A 21,336-nucleotide genomic window follows, 5' to 3' on the forward strand; every position below is an offset into this window, starting at 1 on the left:
GAGCAGGAGGCATGCATACAGCTTATGCTCAGCAGCAGTACAGACACAGCCCACTCAGGAGCAGAAGCTTTCTGCTCTTGTGCAGGAAACCAGTTTAGAGGGGGGATATCCTTCAGTATAAAGGGATTCCCTGTGGTGCCTGAACACCTTCAATAACTGTCGGCTGAAAAATAATTTGGCCAATAGTAATCTCCCCCGAATTTGTTCAGATACTAAGCAAAGGTCAAGTACTAAACAAAACGTTGGGAGAAATTGTGGTTCAAAGATTAAGTAGAGGAGTACAAGAACAGAGGTACCACTGTATATGCAGGAAATGATATACTAAATGTGCTTCATCTCCTGCCAGATATGTGGGCAGCATTTTATTTTGTGGCCACAGAAAGTAATTCCCCGAACAGAAATACTGTATGCATCACTTCCACCACAGTCCGTCACACATACAGTAAAGCTTAATTATGAGAGCCATAACAATCCTACATTGATTTTTTTTTTGTTATAAAGCATGATTAGGAGCATAATGGAATTGGCAATAAATTTATTGAATCACACACCATAATGAGAATGTGAAAACAGAATTGTACAAAAATTAATATGACAAGCTAAATTAAGAATGACAAACTACAATTTTGTTTAAACATAAGTATCTAGACTAGAGCTGAGCAAACTTTGAGCATGTTAGGGTTCATGCATCCCTAGGGAGAACTGGAGACATAGATGGTTTTAAAAGTATAAAAAAAACCTTTCCCTAATAAAAGTTCAAATCACCCCCCTTTCCTTTTTTAAAAAAAAAATAAACATTAATCCAGCGTAAACAAATAATCAGACCAAAGGCCAGAATTGCTGATTTTTTTAAATTATATATCATATATCGGATAAAATAGAATAAAAAGCAAATACACCAATCTGGTCAAAAAAGTGCAAAAAATAAGCATTCAAAAAAGTTACCAGGTTATAGAGGTCAGAATATGACAATTCAAAACCATGTATCTTTTTTTTAAAGTTAGTAAAGCAAGGCAAAAAATATATAAATGTGGTATCATTGTACATGTAGAGACCTACAGACTAGGGATAACAATTATGCAACTGCCTGTCTTGAACCCCTTTAATGCCACAAAGTATAGCGATCTAAACATTTAAGAAAGTCAGTAACAGCATAAGTACCTTTCAATGACTGATTGGGCCGCCCTCAGGGAGACTCTGTGCAGTGCGCTGATAATACTGATCAAAGCTATCCATTGGCATAGCATTGTTTAGTATATGCAATCTGATAATGGCATATAAATGTCCCATAGGGATATTTATGAAGAATAAAAAAATGTTTTAAAAAATGTTAAACCCCCTCCCCCATTAGAGGTTTAAATCTCCCACTTTTCCATTATGTAAATAAAAATATGTAAAAAATCCGATTGCTGATTGTTAAAGTTATATATTAGAAAAATATAATAAAAAGCAATCAAAAAATTTCTTTTACACCAATATGATACCAATAAAAGCTATAGTTTGTGGCACAAAAAATTACACCCCAACCAGAACTGTCGGTGGAAAACGAAAAACATTATGGCTCTTAGAAGGCGGGGAGGAAGATTGCTTCAATGTGACCTGGACATCCGTGCATCAATGACCTTAGGTCATGAAGAGGTTAAAATGGACTATTGGTCCTTAAGAAAAACAAACTGTGATATGGCTCAGTTTAATGAAAAACATAATAGTTATGGCTCTTAGAATGTGAGAAGTTACAAATTTGCCAAAAATCTCCTATGGGAGAAGGGGTTAAGGTTTTGTTGAAGGTTTTATCTGCAGACCTTAAAATGTCAGGGATCGGTAGAATTACACTGGATTCTGGTTAGCAGTGTTACTGCGGTGTCTTGGGCTGCTGCTGCAGAGACTCTAAATTAAATAAGCTTAATTGGCAGGACTAAATACATATTAGCACTCACTGCCTGTCCATAGCATAGTTAACCCTTTTACCTCCTTTATTTATGATGTGACAGGCTGCTCTGTGACCTTTTGTTACTATAGCTGCTGACTTTGTCCTTTTACACTACTCCTAATATAATAGTTCTGCATGATCATCAGTGCAGCCCATACCAAACCCAGCTCGGCAACATCTGTGATATAAAGACATGTTAAACTGTATACTGTATTATAGTCCTCTTTATATGAATCAATTAAAGGTGAAAGCCATTTAATCCTTCCTGCAGCATTGATTTTGACACTGGGGACAGTGGGAGCGGTCACGAGTGGGTATGGTTGCACGGGGAGCTCCGATGCACCAGGATACACATAGAGGCACCACTCACATTTACTATCACTATTTCTCACTTCACAACTGTCACCAATCACTAGGGCTGGGCGGTATACCGCAAAAATACCAATACCATCACTGGCGTCAGTTAACCGACTTCAACTTAGCCAGGATGGTATTTGCGGTATTTTGTATTTCTATGTATTTTTATGTCCCTGCTCCCGTCATGTCAGAGCACCCCCGCACACACGAGCGGCCCGGCACGAGCGCTGCACACTATGTGCAGGGGTGCCGGTATCAGAGCGGGAGGTGGAGCAGCAGCAGGGCCCAGGTGAGAATGTACCCCCCCTCCCCCCGTCCAGTCCAAGCGACCCCCCGCCTGTCCCATCCGCGCACCTGTCCACCCTCCCCACCCGTCCGGTCCGAGGCCCAGTCCCGTCCAAGTGCCCACCCGTCCGGTCCGGCGTCCCTGCACACTGAGGGGACTACAGGACAGCCGCCGCCAAGTGCTGCTATGACATAGCCGCCTCCCAGCACACACAGGACAACATGTGCATCGCTCGCCGGCCGGGTGTGGGGGGGGGGGGTGCTCGGACGGGAGGGGGGACCGGCACCAGTGCCTCCCCCCCACCCTGCCGGCGAGCGCTGCACATGTTGTCCTGTGTGTGCAGGAAGGCGGCCATGTCATAGCAGCATTTGGGGGCGGCTGTCCTGTAGTCCCCTCAGTAAGAATACAGGATGGTAACATAGGAGGAATGAATGGCTGGAGCAGGCAGGATAAGCTATAGGAGACACTGCTGTGTGTGGCATCCTGCATGCTGCAGCCCATCCATTCCTCCTATGTTACAGTCCTGTATTCTTACTGAGGGGACTACAGGTCCCAGCATGCCCCCCCCCTGTATAGTCATACACCCCTGTCCGCCCCCTTCCCTGTATAGTCATACACCCCTACCCGCCCCCCTGTATAGTCATACACCCCTGTCCGCCCTCTCTGTATAGTCATAAACCCCTGTCCGCTCTCCCTGTATAGTCATTCACCCCTGTCCGCCCACCCTGTATAGTCATACACCCCTGTCCGCCCACCCTGTATAGTCATAAACCCCTGTCCGCCCACCCTGTATAGTCATAAACCCCTGTCCGCTCTCCCTGTATAGTCATACACCCCTGTCCGCCCACCCTGTATAGTCATACACCCCTGTCCGCCCACCCTGTATAGTCATACACCCCTGTCCGCCCACCCTGTATAGTCATAAACCCCTGTCCGCCCACCCTGTATAGTCATACACCCCTGTCCGCCGCCCCCCCTATAGTCATACACCCCTGTGCGCCCCCCATGTATAGTCATACACCCCTGTCCGTCCCCCTTGTATAGTCATACAACCCTATCCGCCCCCTATTCCTATGTGCCCCCTTTATAGTAATGCACCCCTAATCGCCCCACGTATAGTCATACACCCCTATCCGCCCTCTGTATAGTCATACACTTCTATCCCTATGTACTCCCATGTATAGTTATACACCCCTATCCCTATGTACCTCCTGTATAGTAATACACCCCTATCCACCACCCCCTCCCCATATAGTCATACACCCCATGTGACCCCCTGTGTATACCTGTATATACACGTCCAGGTCTCTGCTGAGACCCCGCAATAATGACAAATAATAATAACAGACTAACCACGGGTTGCTGCTCAGTGAGTGTTTTTTTACTTTTTTTTAAATCAAAATATCGCCGATTTGGCATGGCAAGTGGGCGTGGTTTGCAAAAAGGGGCGTGTCATAATTATCGTTACCGCGGCTACATGTGCGATAAACCGCGATATTAATTTAGGCCATTATCGCCCAGCCCTACCAATAAGATTACTGCCAAAGAAATATGGGGGGGGGGGCAAATTATAGGTCAGAACTATTTTTCAAGGAAGTTTTAACAAAGTTAAAAGAACTAACCATCTCCTAGGATTATTGTGAATGCTAACATCTGGTCGGAATTTTCGGTATGGGAGGTTCCTTGACATCATGTCTATTGACTCAAGGAGTTCCATGATACTGTGGTACTGAAAACAGGAAAATAAAAGTAAAAAAATTATTTTACAATAAAAGGTCACTGAGTAAAAACTTGACTATTCACACACAGTATTTCAGTCAATATTCTTAGCAAAAGACTTAACTATGAATGTCACAGCATTTCACACTTAATCATATATCACTGTATTTCATGCTACCCATGGTTCACATAGTATGAAACGGATGCAGGGTTCCCTTTAATGACAGATCCTTCCTTTTATTCACAAAAAAAAAACACACACACTGCCTGCCTATGGCTGTCCAAAGTGATTAAATACTAGAATCAGTTATTTTATCATCACCTGTGGCTTATTAAACTCAATGGCTATGTCCTGAAGGTTGACATCCAAATCTATTTTTGGTGAAGAAAAGTCAAAATCTGCACGTGGATTCATACGGAGCTTTGCTCTTCCTGAAATTGGACGGAACACTGAAAGAAAAGGAAACCGGACAATAAAAAGTACCATATTGTACTAACATATTGTAGGATGTAGAGTCCTGACATGACCAAGGTTCCAACATCACAAACATTTACATGGCCAATACATACATGTAATAATTGTTATCTGAATTATTCCATGTGATAAGTATAGCACGATAAGCAACAGTCCCTAAAACAGCTCATTGTTAACAACTGCTGATGGAAAATTCCACAGTCTTAGGGGCCTATTCCATGGAGCGATAATCGTCCGAATCTGCCCAATTCGGACGATTATCGCTCCGTGGAATAGAGAGAACGATCAGCCGATGATCGTGTCATCGGCTGATCGTTCATGTAGGTGCAAACCTAAAATCATCAGTCGCCTCCCGCGCATCAGGCTGCAAGTCTTCACCTGTGCCCCTTCTCCCGGTCCCGCACGCAGCAGCAGCAACTTGGGAGTGGCCTGTCTCAGCTGGAAGACCGCTCAGCCATTTACTGTCCGGGACCGCCGTGGCTGCAAGGACATTGTTAACAATGTCCCTGCAGCCCTCGCTAAACGATTATCGGGCCGTGGAATAGGCCCAGTAAACGAGCGCCGATCTAGCAGATCGGCGCTCGTTTACATTGTTGATCGGGCCGTGGAATAGGACCCTAAGGCATAGAAACAGTCTGAGCTTAATCATTGAAAATAATAAAAATCCCAGTTTCATTCTTACAGAATAGAAGTAAAAATGAGTCATCTAAATACTATGGGCAACACTGAAAATTTTAGTTAATAGTTCATGTGTATAAAGTTCAATTTATAATGATACCAAATTTAAGTTGAGTTATATACATACCAAAATCATAGCCTTCAGGGATGACATTGTGAGACGCCACACCATACTTCAAAACACCCTAAAAATAATTATAATGTACAGTATTACACAACATCCTCGAAACCCCCAAGAGTTACAGTACTACACATGGGCGAGCAGGGGTAGCAGGGGAGGCAGAGGATCCTGGACGCTGCACAGGGAGGTTCAGGGGAAAGGATGGAAACAAGTCGTGGCCAGATAACGCTGCAGCTGCCGCTACATACAGGTGACAAATTAAATTTTTAACCTTTTTAGGCACACTGTTCAGCAGGTTGTGTGTCGGAGTAGCAGCAGGCCCCCTCCTCTTACCCTCCATCCTAACTGCATGGGACACAGGTCTACCAGAAATTTTTCTGTACACAGGCTGTGAGTATCTGACTTCACTACACACTGCAAATGTCGATTTCAGTGTGAAAGGCGGAGCCTCTGCCAGGTACAGGGCCAAAAAATTTGGCAAATTTTGCCAAAAATTTAAATTATGCGTCAGTCCCTGGGTGAATTATTCAAATGAATCTGATTAATTGCACGGCCCTATACAGGCGTTATCATATGAATCATTTCCATACCCAATGTCTACTGTTAGTAGATGTTGTAAAGCAATTAGCAATGTTTCTAGCTTAAAATACCCTATTAATAATATAACAGTCCCCTCCCTTCCCTTAAGGAACAAAATTATATACATCTGTTAGGCCTCATCCATGCATCGGCTTTTTGTGTCCATAAATCAGGATCCTGATCCGAACATACCCTACTGATGGGACAACGAAACAAGGCAACACAATCCAAAAAGGAAGAAGTAATACAAAAATATATCTTTATGAGTCACGTAAGTGTGACACTAATAGTAAGAAGATAAAGGGCAATCTCCCTATAGAATCTTCACATATAATATGAGATAATGTTGCTTCGTACAATAAAAGGGGTAGAATACTTTTAAGTAAAAAGCATCATAAAGTCATGTTGCAAAGTAATACTGCATATTTCAAACATTAACAGACAATATTATTGCAAAGTACATCTCCTCCTCCTCCTGCAACCACTTAGAGCAGAACCTCATTAATTATTAGGAATCACTTAGTGTTAGACTAGGTGCAGTCTGTAAAAAACACTTGGGCAAAATTATTTTGGAAACATATTCAAACTTTAACTACATGTACGGTAAGCATTTGCTTTAGATTGCGGCTTGATCTGTGGCAGTATTTACAATGGACTGCAGACACCTTTACACTACAGACGATTGTACTGTACTTACACTGGACTGTGGACTGACTGGCTGCAATATCATTTAAAAACCATTATGGTTTACATTGTGGTTACCAGCTAGAGGAAGCCTTAGAGTTTACTGCATACTGTTATACATTGAATTCAAATATAACATAGTATGCAGTGGGTGTAAAATGCATGGTTCATTATTTTTCATAAATTCATGGAGTGCTGCGCCATTTGTTCTGTGAGATCTGTGCCGAGAAGGAGAGGAAGTGGGAGGTAATGTGAATCACACCCAGATTCCTAGATAAAGGAGCCCCAACTGAGAACTCAAAAGTGGAGCTGAAGGATCTGCAGGGCCTTCAGTGGTCACAGTCATGTAAATAGTCACATGACTGTAAGCAGTGTACACTACAGATACAGATACTTTAAGGGTAGCTTCACACGTACCGGATCTGCAGCGGATTTTACGCTGCGAGTCTGCAGTGAAATCCGCTGCGGATCCTAGAAGTGTGAAGTTGAATGGGTCACATACCCACAGCGGAATTTTCTTTCTGCTGCCAATATGTGACCCGGCCCCTTTATTTCCCCACAGCCCCCGGCCCAGAGCATGCATTTCCTGCTCAGCGCCTCAGCCACAGCGAAGCTCCCGGCTCCTGGGGACCAACGGGAGCCTCACACACAGCCACGGTGCCGAGCAGGTAATGTATGCTCCGGGTCGGGGGCTGCAGGCGGTTAAAGGGACCGGCTAACATATCCGCAGTGGAATGAAAATTCCGCTGTGCATATGTAACCCCAGAGAACTTCACACTACATGGATTTGCAGCGGATTTCGCTGCAAACTCGCAGCGTGAAATCCACTGCGGATCCGGTCACATGTATAGCTACTCTAAGTAGGGATCTATATTATATGCTTGTGTGTGTGTGAGGTTTGTGTAGGGTCATGTAGCAGAGGTGTGTGTCTGTCTCTGGGTATGTTTATGTATCAAAACTGTGTGTGCCTCTGTATGTAGCAGAGCTGTTTGTTTATGGTGATGTAGCAGAGGTGTGTGTGAGTCTTTAAATTTATGTATTAGCACTATGTGTGCCTGTGAGTATGTTTATGTAGCAGAGCTCTGTGTGTGTTTTGATGTAGCAGAGCTGTGTGTGTATTATGTATGCAGCAGACCTCTCTATGTGTGGGTATAATGTACTGCCATGGAAAGAGTTTAAGTGGCCCTGTCATTTCAATAAACTTTGACCCCTTCACTGCATTAACCCCATTAGACCACCGTGGAAGTTTAATTAGCATGATATTTTTTGTTTCTTGTTTTAAACTAAACCAAGGGTGCATCCTCTAGTTGGGTGTGAACACAACAATTTTGTCAAGGTTGTCCCGCAGATGCTGAATAGGGTTTATGTCTGGGGAATTAGAGGGCCAGGGTGGTACTTGAAAGTTCTAGTCATGCTCTTCCAACCAATATTGGACATTTCTAGCCATACAAGGATCCCAAACCAACACATTCAGGTCATGTAGTTTTTTTTCCTCTTTGAAAAGGAAAAAAGATAAACTACAATTAATGGTTTCATTGGTTGCTCTATACTGATCGACAGACAGTGCCGTGAAACCCTTGTATTTTGAAGTTCGATTTATGAATAATAATGAGGGCATGTAAGATCATACCAAAGCTTCATTGTACGATCGGTGGTAATACATCTCAGATTTCACATTCCAGTAGGCAAACAGGTTGTCGAGACGTACAATCTGTAAATGAAACAGAACATGGTAGTGAATGTGTATCATACAGATGATTCATAACTTATCCCTGACCTATGTGAATGTATATTGATATGGCGGAGTATTTTTCATAAAATCTACCCAATTCTTACATATGCTGGAACACTATTCTAGTTTTTCTCAAAGCTGATAGAGGACAGTTTATAGAATCTGATGTCAAATTGTTTATTTGGGGTGATTGGCAAACAAAGATGTTTTAGACATGCCACATCATTTATTTTGCAAAGGACATTACAAATTTCAACTATCTCAACTCTCCAACAACAAACGACAATTCAGATTGATATTGGTCTTACTAGATAAAGAAATATGAAGACACCTGAATGTATGGACACCTGAAAGCATCCCCTGTTAAGGAACAGTTAGAAGGTCTACATAGTCGTATGTATGGCCAACCAAAGAATACGAAGACCTGCTAACTGTTCCTTGACAGTAGATGTCACGAGAAATAGTGAGATTTTTATTGCGTCTGATCATTTGTCCTCGATAAGCCTCTGATAGAGGTTTCTGGCAGCAGCTTATTCACTTCTCCCCTGTGAAATAAACAAGAACACTTGGCAGATTTCAGCATGATATTATTTTGTGTGTATGGTGGGCTAAAGTCCAATATATAAGTCTAAATTATTCTGAACAATTATCTTAACAAAAATGTATGACTAGTGGTTCAAGCCCAATGCTAAAAATCCGTTCTAGGTTCACAAAAGGAATTGTTTATTGTTATGCACAACGACTAATTCTGATGGAATAATGACTTGGTTAACTGAAATAGTTGATTCAGTATCTCTACACATTGTTGCCTGCCCAGTACAGTAAGCCGAGAATTTGCAGACTATCAGACAGAACACCTGGCAGCTGACGTAATGACATTAATATCTGATATTACATTACCTTGTAAAACAGCTTGGAAGATTCATCATGTAGACACGGATTCCAATTCTTATCAGATGTCTGTGAAAAACACACAAAACTCACCAAGTTTAATGGACTAAACGTAGTCTAAAGGTGACTACATTCCAAGCATTTGCAGTTTTCTTGCAGTACTAAAAAGCATGGCCACGAAGGGGGAGATTTATCAAACATGGTGTAAAGTGAAACGGTCTCAGTTGCCCCTAGCAACCAATAAGATTTAACTTTCATTTTCCAAAGAGCCTGTGAATGAAAGGTGGAATCTGATTGGTTGCTAGGAGCAACTGAGCCAATTCTACTTTACACCATGTTTGATAAATCTCCCCTAAGAGTCTACATTTGCCCACCGCAATCACCTGACCTGGCAAAGGTACAAGCCAGAACACATAGTCATACCATTTTGCCCACATACACAATCATGATCTAGTTTTAGATGTTAACAACCTACCCTAACAAGGATGAAAGATTCCACATGTTATTATAAGCAAAAGAACAATCTGAATATAAATAAATAACATTAATAGCTTATCCTCAGGATAAGCCATCAACATCTGATCAGTGGGGATCTGCCACCCAGCATCCCAGCTAATCAGCTGGGTGGCAGATCCCAGCTACAACTACTACTGCTAACTTACTCATATTTGGGAGCCCCACTCACAGTAACGATAATGCTCGGCCGCTGCTCGGTCCTGCTCACTGTGCCTCCTTCATTGCCCCTGCACTACTTGCTTGAGTGCAGGAAACAGGTATAAAGTAGACACTGTGAAGTGCATCATCACATACTCCTCTACAGGCAGCCATATATAGAAAGAAAAGCCTAAGCCATGCAGATGCATTCAGAGGCCAGGACCAAGCAACACTGTTACTCTGAATGGGACTGTAGAGAAGGCTGCCAATATGAGTAAAGTAGCAAATATACTCACTCATTATCCTAATCCTTACCCACTGATCGCCTCATATCCATTTATAGGTATATCCGGGATGTAGGACTCCAAGGGTAGGATATCTAAACTCTATACTTCCAATAAAACAGCTTCACTCACATTGCTGATATAGGCTAAATGGAAACAATTCTTTTCCATACAGCAAAAGCCTGGGCAGATACTTTAGAACAGCTTCTTCTGGTCTCCTCTGCAGCTATTACTAACTTTTTTTTATTATACAATTAAAACTAAATTAAACCTGTAACAGACATGAATTATAGAGGAAATCTCTGCTAGTTCAGAGCTAGCATTGATTTCAATATGCAGTGCACAGCAGCAGCTGCAGATTTATTAAAATGCACAACAAAGATGAGCGACCTTGCTGAAAGTTTGGGTTTGCACAAACCTGCATGATAGGCATTGGAATCCCATTGCCTGGAGAAGGTGGATGCAGCCTGAGGACAGAATGGAACGTGGATATAGCCTTCAAAAGCAAATCATTCTGGATTGTGGAAACCCGAACTTTTAACAATGTTTCTCATCTCTGGTTAACACACTTTTTAATAAATCTGATGTAATGGCAGCAGAAGTTTACCAAAGAAGGCATGTTCAAAAACTCAGGGTGCTCTAGTAAATTCCACAAAGTTCTGAACTCTCACTACTCTTTACAGGTACAGATTGTCGTGCAAACAGGGTGATTACGGCTCTGTGTAAAAGACCCTGTGATCAGGGAACAAGCATTGTTGTTCACAAATGGCATCTTTCTTCTGCAGTACAACTCAAGTAAACAGGAGATGTGCTGTTGATCCAGCAGTCAGTTGTTCTGCTGTTTTCTCCCAGTTACTGGGTTAGGTAAGGACTCAATCAGTGCTTGTAACAGGCTTTCATCTACCCATGTAAAAAGAACTAAAGGCTCATCAGGTTTGGCTGAATTTTGTACAATCTGACATCTCCTCCTAGGTTGAGTGTAATGTAAAATGTGCATCTGTTTATTTGGTAAAATAAGATTTTCTTTAGCCTTATGGAGAGCTCCTGTCTGAAGAACAAAAGGAGTTTGTGTGCAATGAATAAATAGACCAGGGCTGAAGTTCATTATCAATATTTAAATAGCAAAGTATCCACTTTGAACCAACTGCAAACCAGGGAGCCAACTGTGACTGTGTGGTAATTCTTTAGTTATTTTTAGTGTTCCTTATAAATACCTGCAAACTGAGGTTCTGAAGTGAGACTCCAAAGGAGAGTGGACACTCAGAATTTGTGATCTTCAGAACATGAAAGAAAAATGCGTACAGTTAACAGTCAGTTATGCTAAAGTTATACAACATACTACTTTATACACTATGTAAGCAAATATTACATTTTCTGTTTTACAGCTATCAGGTCATTTATTTAGGTAAAGCTGATATTATGATGCATGACAACTGTGTATACTGGACTTTAAATCAGGAAGCGGTAATAGTAAGTAACAAATAAGATGAAGCAACTGCCTGGGTGGAACTTGCTTAAAGAGCACTGTGTATCTTACAGATCTCATGCAGAGACACTGGACAAGCTTAAAAATAGACCTGGTATGAGTGGAGCTGAATAAATAGAGCGTGCATTCCAAAAACATTAACCTCTTGACTGCTAGAGGGTGCTTATAGGCACTGTATAACCAAATTTATTTACATGGTGCACACTATATCCAGATATAGTTATTTTTCTAGACCCTTTTCAAAACCGTTAAGGAAGGCAAAATGTGTCAAAAACATAGTAAATGAACTCTTTTTTAATGCCAATTTAACATGGATTTTACTTAGTAAATCTACCAAAGCATCTTTACTTACATCATCTTCGTATCGGATATGAATGTTGGAGATCTTCACTTGGAGATTCTTAATAACCTGAGTTACTAACTTTTCTACAAAGGTATCCTGCTTTTCTTCTTTTGGCTTCTCTAAAACAGTTAAAACAAAGTAATATTATTCATTAATAAAAAGGGTTTAACAATCCCAAAAGGACTTACTATATGTAAGTAAAGAACTTATAGATTGCAGTTTCTTGTCATTTTAACAAAAAAAAATCTACTTTATAACAAGTCCTCAAATTCAAAACTTCTCTGTACCTTGATCAGCCACTTTTTGTTTAGCCTCTTCAATGCGCAGTAGTTCTCGCTGTCTCGCTTCCATGTACTGTTTTTCTTCTTTCTCTGCATCATATTTTATACCTGAAATGTGGATGAAATTTAAAAAGATCAATACTGCAGGATTCAGAAAATGCCGCACAGTAATGCTGCACAAGATTCAATCATACTTGTGTAATCTACTTATCTCATAATACATAGACTGTATTGACCCATCACCATGACCACAAAGTGGAAAATTCAGTCAGTGTGTGTGTATATTTTATATATATATATATATATATATATATATATATATATATATATATATATATATATATACACACACACACACACACACACATACTAATAGGTACTTACAGCTCTAGACAACAGTAATCAAAGAAGGAAACTTAGGTTAATGAAATCTAAAGGGAATTGAAGAACACAGAATGGAGCAATTCATATCTAACTAGATGCCAATGAGCCTAAATAAGGATATGAAGAGATATGAAAAGCCCATACATACAAAGCAGCCAGCAGCAAATATTAAAAATGAGTGACCTGTTATACACTGCTTATTTTTACCAAAAATCATTCCTTCTAATATGGAGCTGCACACGTTTAAAAAAACATTTTTAAAAAACAGAAAAAGAAACAACTTACTAGCAATAGGCACTATGAGTAAGTAAACTCCATCCAAAACGGCCTCCACTGGTTGAGTATACAGATTTTTCCAAGGAATCTTAAGATCAAGCTTGCCTATATAAACACAGAATAATTTTTTTAAATAAATTAACGCTCAGACACAGATTTCATTGTGTCACTGGATTATTTTATTTAATGTTTTATTTCTTCTTTTGATGAAAGTGTCTTCTCTGTTGTCTTCAATCCAGCAACAGACTTTCTATTCCTGTGTACACTCTAGCCAGTAATTCAGGTAACTCTGTCTCCCCCCACTACATGTTTGCAAAGCTGGCCATACACCTTTATGTTCGGCTGTCAGTCATCTCTACTGACCGACTGCCGTCCTCCCCATACACAGGAACGTTAGGTAATTAAATTATGCAACACAGCATAAAATCTACAGCATCACATGTGTGACATCTCCTGCAGATCCTCTATGTGTGACTGGACCCTTAGTCGAGAACTAATAGGGACTGATCATCAGGTTAGATTCGTCTAACCTGTTGGTAGCTCCCTATTCAACATGGGCTGCTGAGGATAAAGATAGGTCTGTTACCTTCAGCCTCTGAGCCATTTCCATGCCGTTTTAATGTAATCCTGTGTTCGGTAAGGCCGCTTAGAGCACTGCCCCAGGCCTCAGAATGCCGATTCGCCCCTTCTAATGATTATCAGTGGAGATGGGCCAGCTGGGGGCAGGGCAGATCAGCGCTCTGGGGCCAAGCAGTGCTCAGAACAGGCTTACCAGACAAAAGATTACATTAAAACTGAGGGGGAATGGCGAGGGCACCCTCAGTGCTCTGTGCGCAATAAGGAGCTATCAGCAGGTTAAAAGGACAACTCCCGCGGGACCCCCCCCCCCCCCATAAAAAAAAAAAAAACACAGACACACACAGACACCATACTCACCATCCCTCCGGTGACGATCGCCACTCGATTCACCCGCCGTCCGCCTCTCCATCACCGCCATCCGCCGTCCAGCGATGTCTCTCACTTCCGGGTCCAGGGGATGGAAAAAGCTGCCAGTGCGCTTGCGCACCAGCAGCCTTTTCATTGGCTGGAGCGCATCACATGGCTTCCAGCAAGCTCAGCCAATCAGGGCTGAGCAAGCTGGAAGCCATGTGATGCGCTCCAGCAAATTAAAAGGCTGCTGGTGCGCATGTGCGCACTTTCGGGGGTCCGAAAGTGGGGGAAGGGGGCCAGACCAGGTATTAAACCACATTACAAAGTTATATAACTTTGTAATGTGTGTTAAATAAGCAAAAAAAAAAATTTCGTGGGAGTTGTCCTTTAAATTCATCTAACCTGATGATAGTTCCACTTTATGACACTGAGGTGTTTCAAAGCAAACCAACAGCACAGAATTCACAAAATATCAAATAAGTTTCTTTATTTTAATAAGGTTCATGGATGTCGCATAATATGCTGGAGATTACTTTAGAGTTCCAGAAACACTCACCAATATGGCCTGCTTTAACTTTAAAAGGCACATCAAGTTGACTCTAAGGAAAAAAGAACAGGAACTTTGTGAGATTACAGGAGAAGGAAACAGACAGAACAGGTCACACACACACACAAAAATGTGGTTAATTACAAGGGCATAGTCGCCCACCATGACTAATAATTGACTTGTATCTCTTCTAAGTATATCCAAGGTTGACCCTGGGATTTCTGCCATGGATCTGCAGCTTAACTGTAGCAGATCTGCACGAGGACTAGCCCTGATGTCATTTAATGGGGCTATTCCTTGGGTTTTCTATACAGAATTCACAGAAATAAGTGGCCCGCTATTGTGGTGGGGGAAAAAAAAACTTAAAGTGGCTCTGTACCCACAATCTGACCCCCCCAAACCGCTTCTACCTTCATATGGCTGCTTTTAATCCAAGATCTGTCCTGGGGTCCGTTCGGCAGGTGATGCAGTTATTGTCCTAAAAAATAACTTTTAAAATTGCAGCCCTGTGCCAAACGGGAGTATCTGTGCCCTAACTTTGCACCACCCCTCTGTCCCTCCTCCCCGCCCTCCTCATCATTAGGAAAAACACCACCAAACTCCAACAACGGGGATCCAGGCGCAGGTCCAACTAATAGTGACCAGATGAATAATGTAAAACTATAAAAGTTTATTAAAAATACCCAACACGTTTCGGAACCGTACCGGTTCCTTTTTCAAGAGTCATATAACATTACAGGAGAGACACACAACACAACTTATACCAAAAAGAAATAGCGATGTCACTAAGATAGGTGGAGCTACTCCACCCATCAGGGTTAACTTCTAAAGAGCTGACACAAAACATATACAATTTATTAGTACTACAGCTGTAACTACATAAAAAAACATGCAAATAGCATAAAGACATGTACAATTGGTTAGTACTGCGGCTACATACAACAAAGCGTGCAAAAATATATATGCACTAGAAAGTAGACGTTTCTAGCAAGCTCTGTAAAACTACTCCCACTGTATAGAACGGTGTCCAAACAACTAACAGTTGGAACAATAAGGTGCAATATGGCTCGATGTTTGTGCAGTAGTTGGATTAGTGATGAGTAGTGGCATTCCTAAAGATGAAGAGGGTGGGGAGGTGCAAAGTTAGGGCACAGATACTCCCGTTTGGCACGGGCTTCAAGTTTAAAAGTTGTTTTTTTAGGACAATAACTGCATCACCTGCCGAACGGACCCCAGGACAGATCTTGGATTAAAAGCAGCTATCCGAAGGTACAAGTGGTTTGGGGGGTCAGATTGTGGATAAAAAACACTTACTGAATCCAATATGTGTGAATGGAACCTTGGAGCTTGGCGTTTTTAATCACAAATAAAAGGTATTTTCATTGTTAAAAGAAATACTCTATTATTATAAATAAAGATTATTCCGATACTTTCTCTGCACCACTTCGCTCTTGACAATTGCAGTACTGTCCTTCCTGAACGGGGCTAATCACTGTCCAAACCTGTGGCATACAGACTGCATATCCAGAGCAGAAAATTGGTGGTATGCCATAGAATTCACCTGGAGATTCCACAGGAATCAAGTTTGCATATTTTATTTCAAAGGTTTATTGTGCAGCAGTGTGTTCAGAGGGTGGCTATTAAATATCTTCATTTAATTATTTCTTACCAGTGCATTTTCTTTAATTTCCAGATTCTTCAATGCTACAGCACCTGAAAAAAAAACAAAACAAGAAATGTAAAATGTTTTACGTATGATGAGTTTGGAAATAACCTGTTTATGCTGCCCTTTTTGAGTAGTAGCCCATGTGCTGATTTCAGCAGTCTGTCACTTATGTGTGAATACAAAGTAGAACAAACAGTTTAATCGCTGCAGCTTGATGCCTGTGCGGGAGGATGGAGACTGATATATTTGTGAGATATTGGATCACCCTGCCCTCCTGCTGCTGGCAGGTTTTCCTTTACGCACAGTAATAGGGACCAAAAAAAAACAAAAAACAAAAAATACAGGCAAGCCATTATACTGCTAGCTTTTGCAGCAGGGATCCCTTATTCTAAAAGAATCCTTGCTAATGTAGACAGCTATGGGAACACACCCGTAGTCCTGTATGCAGCTGCAGAGAGGACTACAATGTGTAAACTGTGCGTAACAGTGCCGGTATCATACTGTAAAGAAAAATCTCTATTACAAAACTGAAAAAACATGAACATAAATGACTGAGAGACTGCATGTTGTATACAGTTCATGAAAGAAAAGCGGCACTCACCGCACTTGTTTGCAAAAAATGAAAGAATTTTTTCCATAAAAAGCCTGACAGGTTTCCTTTACATACTGTATAATGAAAAGGTAAGTCATTTTCTATCACACTTCGCGGAGCATATTCTCCAGTTTTTATCCAAATGTTATTTGTGACTTTTTAGTGCCATTCTTGATACTTAGGCAGAGGTTAGTGGTCAGGGGCATGGTCTCCCATGACACTAAAACGCTAGGGAGAGCAGGTATAGATTTTACTTTCAGGGGTCAGACAGCCACAAATGCGGCACATTTATTAATAGAGGTGTGCTTTTTACTATGCAGTATGCAAGTAGGCTAGGTTTTCACGACATTTTAAACATAACATTCAATGCTCGCAGCATATGGTAGAATGCAGACAGTGTCTATAATGTACCGGATGTATTGCAAGGGTGTCATTTTGGCATAAGATTTAGGGTACACATCCCATAGATGATAAATAGTGAGGAAGAAAGAAGTGAGGAAAAAAAATTACACAATCACTAGAGGTCCCAGCATTAGGGCCCCCAATGACCATACATGTATTCCTTATACAGTGAATTAGCGGTTGAGAGTTGTTGGTCCAACAGTGAAGTTATAAAACTACCTAAAACCTGTCCCTTCACCATAAAGCTATAAAGTTTGTAACATGCTAATATTTTCCTTCTTTCAAATTTAATAGCTGGAGGTACTCTGCCTGTCACTGTCTATGAAGTAACAATGTCTCCATGTACTGCTTCACCGGTTAGAAACTATATGGCTTGCTCATATACTTTAAGATTTAAAGCGACTCTGTACCCAAACCACTTGTACCTTCGGATATCTGCTTTTAATGAAAGATCTGTCCTGGGATCCGTTCGGCGGTTGATGCAGTTATTGTCATAAAAAAAACTTTTAATCCGGCAGCGCTGTGTCTAACGGCCGGGTCTTACATTTGTATATGTATTAGGCTGGTACCACCTCTCCATCCTTCCTCCCCACCCTCCTCATCATTAGAAATTATCCAGGAACATTTACTGCTGTTTGAGCTTTGCACAGGTGTATTAACGATCCAGCCCATGTTCATTATACACACAGGTGGGGAATAGGAAGCAATGTGCCTGGAGTATTCCTAATGATGAGGAGGGTGGGGAGGAAGGACAGAGAGGTTGTGCCAGCCTAACACATATAAAAATGTAAGCCCCGGCTGTAAGACACAGCGCTGCCTGATTAAAAGTTGTTTTTATGACAATAACTGCCGAACGGACCCCAGGACAGATCTTGGATTAAAAGCAGCTATCCGAATGTACAAGTGGTTTGGGGGGGGGGGGGGGGGGCACAGATTGTGGGTACAAAGTCGCTTTAAGTTTTACTTTTTCCCCAATATCATTTCTCAGTAGCCTGTCAGTGGTGTAATGCCACCACATCTTGTATTCCAGAAGTATCCTCCGCCCTGTACTGACATGGCTGAGTTCATATACCAGTTGCTTCTGGGCAGTTCATGCACCATCCATAGCTAGGTAGAAAGCTTTGTCCACATTGGAAAATATCCAGCAACACAACTAAGGCCACTGCACACAAACATATTCCTAAAGAAACTGGGATCAGATCATAGTCATGCGTTTTTCCCTAGCATTTATATACTATGGCAGAAGGAAACCAATGAAGTAGGACTGAGTACATATGAAAGGGGCCTAGGTAACATAATAATACCAACTGACCTGTAACCTGCACAGCACTATTAGAAGAAATAGTTTCCCTTTCATTTACTTACTGTAATTCACTTAAAAGGCTCACAATATAAATGCATCTATGAGAATGTTTTTGGAATGTGGAGAAAAATGGTGTACTGATAGGGAACCCTCAAAGGAAGAACATACAAACTCCATGCCGATCTTGTCCCTGGTCAGATTTTAAGGGGTTATCCAGCGCTACAAAACATGAAAAAAAGGAAAAATTGGCAGCACCTCCATGCCTCTGTTCACAATGCAGGTTGCATGCTGCATGTGGCTTAAAGGAGAGGTCCAGCGAAAATTTTTATTAAGGTATTATATTGCCCCCCAAAAGTTATACAAATCCCCAATATACACTTATTACGGGATGCTTATAAATGTGCTTTTTTTCCCTGCACTTACTACTGCATCAAGGCTTCACTTTCTGGATAAAATAGTGATGTCACGACCCGACTCCCAGAGCTGTGCGGGCTGTGGCTGCTGGAGAGGGTGGCAGGGGGACACAGGGCACTGGAGGGACACTGAGCATCCCTCTGCCATGATCCTCTCCAGCAGCCACAGTCCGCACAGCTCTGGGAGTCGGGTCGTAACATCACCATTTTATCCAGGAGGTGAAGCCTTGATGCAGTAGTAACTGCAGGTAAAAAAGCACTTTATAAGCATTTCCCGTAATAATTGTATATTGGTGATTTGTTTAACTTTTGGGGTGGGGGGGGGGGGGGCAATACAATACTTTAATAAAAATTTTCGCCGGACTTCTCCTATAGGTACAGACAAAAAACCAGCAACCTACAGGTGCGAGTGCTTAGTGTATATACTCCCCCCGGTATTAACACACAATAGAAACATGCTCTATAGATATAAAAAAATGAGGATCTTGTCAAACTATTTGATCAAACAGAGTGTACCATGTCATCACGTTAAGGTGCAAAAAAAGAGCCTGTGGAGCCTTATTTAGGAGTCTCAGAACACAGGACTAGACAGATATCCCTCCGGGAAGGACCCAGCCAAGGGGTGGCTTCTGTAGGGAAACCATCAAAACCTCCATATTAGGTGGCCCTATAAGTCAATGTAATAACAAGGAAAAAACCAAGGCCAGGTATCCATCCACAGACAGTTGTTTCGGGCAGTGTTATGTTTGGCTGGACTCCCTGAGATCAGTGATATGTTTCTCTTATGGCACCACCTTAAAGAGAACCTATCACCTAAAAATCACTGTCCCTATTATTAAAGGTCCTCTCTCCCTAAGTGTATTCCTGAAGATACAGACTGCCTTTGCAGTCTGTATCTTATTCTTTACCTAATCCTCTTCTTCGGTGTAGTAATGCCGGGGCGCCGCCATCTTGATGACGTCACGCTGGAACGCACGTGCTCAAAAACATGGTCCTACTCTAGCATTCTCACACTAGCAATGGCCTCTCCTGGGTTAAACAAGCCTACAACTGGGCAGATAGGAGCCAAATCTCAATTTATACCACTCAGAAGAAATGGGTGGAGTGCAAGCCAACAGGAGGTAGCCACACCCCCCACATACAACCGGGGAAAAAAAAGCAAAAATTGGCCGCAACTCTATGCCTCTGTTCACACTGTAGATTGCACGCTGCATGTGGCTTAAGTACAGACAAAAAATAACAGAAGGTGCAACAGCAACCTACAGGTGCAAGTGCTTACCGTACATACTATGTACGTGGTTAGCAATTACTTCAATAGAGCTGAGTTGCAAAACCCCACCCAAACTGGAGACAAAAGTGGTGCTGTCACTGAAAGAAAGTGGCCATGTTTTTGTAAAGCTGGATAACCCCTTTAAAGCACAAGTCCAGATTTGTCCGGGGAGACCCAACGTCTACTGGGTGCCATCCGATACACGCAAGTTTGAGGCACAAACCCTTTTCTGATACACAGAACTCTTGCTAGGTGTCAGGTGGTTGCCTTGGCAGGGGTACCACTCCGGAATGAGCTACATCTCCCCACACCGATCACTGCAGAACAGGACTTGCTCTGGACTGGCATTTACACCAGAGAACCAGAGCGCAACATTATACTCCAATAATTGTCACACATAAGAAATAGAAACCAGAACTGTGTCCTCTGTAGTAAAATTATCCTGCTCTATACTGCTGAACGCCTCACATCATGCTGACAAATAGAACTCTTTAGACAAATGACTGTTTAACCACTTTTTAGCATTTTCAACCTTTATATTTAGCTAATTAAACCTCAAGCTTTGTTAGGGGTTTCTAATTTCAATATTTGCATCTGTTCCTTATTCCCTACAGAAGATCCTGTCTAGGAATGAACCCACAGAAACATACACACTGCAGTTTTTTGAAATCTTTGCCATTTTCTTGGCCAGAACTCCCATGAGCCTCTAAAATAAAGGGGGCATACTATAAAAATGATGACTCGGCAGATTTATGCTGTAATTAATGCTTTGTAGAAAAGCTGATCCGACAAAGCTACAAGCACTTCTGCTTAAAGGAGTAAAAGAACCAGCTCATGGTACAGATCATGTACTCAGCAAATGTACTGTATTAAGCAAATACAGCTACTTTTTTACTGTTTTTTACTATTTACTGTACTTAACACTACTACAGCGATTACTATATACCTGTCACAGATATATACACAGTCAGTGTCCTGGGGGGGCCATTGATATGATGTAAGTGACCCTAAAGTCTCCAGGAAGAGTCCCATGCCACAAAACCAGGGAGCATC

General features: G+C 41.7%; 1 protein-coding gene across 1 annotated transcript in view; it reads right to left on the minus strand.

The window, feature by feature from the left end:
* The window catches only part of VPS13A (vacuolar protein sorting 13 homolog A), a 153,830-nt gene that overhangs the window by 122,498 nt on the left and 9,996 nt on the right, over nt 1-21,336 (minus strand). The window contains exons 2-12 of the mRNA XM_069961812.1: nt 16,307-16,350; nt 14,647-14,689; nt 13,170-13,265; nt 12,507-12,608; nt 12,229-12,338; nt 11,605-11,664; nt 9,462-9,521; nt 8,460-8,540; nt 5,573-5,630; nt 4,615-4,742; nt 4,196-4,302 (exon numbers count right to left, since the gene is read on the minus strand). Coding sequence (XP_069817913.1) covers nt 4,196-4,302; nt 4,615-4,742; nt 5,573-5,630; nt 8,460-8,540; nt 9,462-9,521; nt 11,605-11,664; nt 12,229-12,338; nt 12,507-12,608; nt 13,170-13,265; nt 14,647-14,689; nt 16,307-16,350 — 889 coding nt within the window. The remainder of the gene's footprint in view (nt 1-4,195; nt 4,303-4,614; nt 4,743-5,572; nt 5,631-8,459; nt 8,541-9,461; nt 9,522-11,604; nt 11,665-12,228; nt 12,339-12,506; nt 12,609-13,169; nt 13,266-14,646; nt 14,690-16,306; nt 16,351-21,336) is intronic.

This window comes from Dendropsophus ebraccatus, chromosome 3, assembly GCF_027789765.1.
Source record: "Dendropsophus ebraccatus isolate aDenEbr1 chromosome 3, aDenEbr1.pat, whole genome shotgun sequence".
NCBI lineage: Eukaryota > Metazoa > Chordata > Amphibia > Anura > Hylidae > Dendropsophus > Dendropsophus ebraccatus.